The following is a 1,268-nucleotide window of genomic DNA, read 5'->3' on the forward strand; positions in this document are numbered from 1 at the left end:
CGAGAGGAGGAACTGTCGTGCTAGAATAAATGGAATTTTGGAGGAGAATGGTTCATGGCGTGTTTCAAAGGTGGTTAAAAAACATAATCATCAATTGGAACCAGAACTATCGCGAATGATGGCTGGACACAGATCGCTTAGTAAGTCCCTTAAAAGAACTGTTGCAGCCAAGATATTGCTGGCTTAAGACCCTCAAAAAATATAAGAGTCGCTGAAGTACTTGCTGGTGGCCCTGAAATCTTGGATGTACACCAAAGGACTGTAGAAATTATATTTTGAAGAGTAGAAAGCTTCAGTTGCAAGAAGGGGGTGCACAATCATTACTCAAGTTCTTCAGTGACATGCAGCAAAAAGATAGGGAATTTTACTACTCCGTAGATGTGGATAGTTTTGGTCGACTTTGTAATGTCGTATGGGTTCATTCACACACTAAGGTTGCATATGAGGAGTTCCATGATGTAACATGCCTTGATACCACATACCTTGTGAATCGATACAATATGCCATTTGCTTCATTTGTTGGTGTAAATCAGCATAGGCAGTCCATACTTTTGGGATGTGCTCTTATGTCGAGTGAGGATATAACAAGTTACAAAATGGTGCTATCTACATGGCTTGGGGCTCTAAACAATGTTCATCCATTAGCTATCATGACTGACCAATGTGATAGTATTAAGGCTGCCATCAATGCATTGATGCCAAATACGATACATAGATATTGTATATGGCACATATTTGCAAAGTTGCCTACGAAGTTAAGCGGAGTTGTTGATGCTAAGATTGCAAAGGCAGAATTTAAGGCTTTAGTCCTTGATAGCATTAACGTTTTTGAGTTTGAGAGACGATGGACTGAATATATTGAAAAATATAACTTAGATGGAAGGGATTGGTTTTATAAGCTTTATTTCGAGAAGGAGAAATGGGTTCCTATATACCTAAATGACCACTTTTGGGCTGGGATGTTGTCCACACAAAGAAGTGAAGGAATGCATGCTTTATTTGACGGATTCATCACCCGCCAAAGCACTTTGAAGCTATTTGTTCAGCAATATGAGTTAGCCATAAGAGCTAAGTTCGAGAAAGAATTGGAAGCTGAATATAGGTCAAGGTGCTTTGAACCAAAATGTTTATCAGAATTTGCATGGGAGGAAAAATTTCAAACATGTTATACTCGTGAAGTGTTTGAATTTTTTCAAGTACAGTTAACGAAACTGTACCATTGTGAAATCAGCACCCCGTGAAGACCATCAAGCAATAGCTGGAGTGGA

The 1,268-nt window shown here is 39.0% G+C and overlaps 1 protein-coding gene across 1 annotated transcript; it reads left to right on the plus strand.

The window, feature by feature from the left end:
- LOC109235912 (protein FAR-RED IMPAIRED RESPONSE 1-like) lies at positions 342-1,241 on the plus strand. Its single transcript, XM_019402156.1, has one exon. It carries the CDS (start codon positions 342-344, stop codon positions 1,239-1,241), a length of 900 nt encoding a protein of 299 aa, XP_019257701.1.

The sequence above is a fragment of the Nicotiana attenuata genome, chromosome 12, assembly GCF_001879085.1.
Source record: "Nicotiana attenuata strain UT chromosome 12, NIATTr2, whole genome shotgun sequence".
Lineage (NCBI taxonomy): Eukaryota > Viridiplantae > Streptophyta > Magnoliopsida > Solanales > Solanaceae > Nicotiana > Nicotiana attenuata.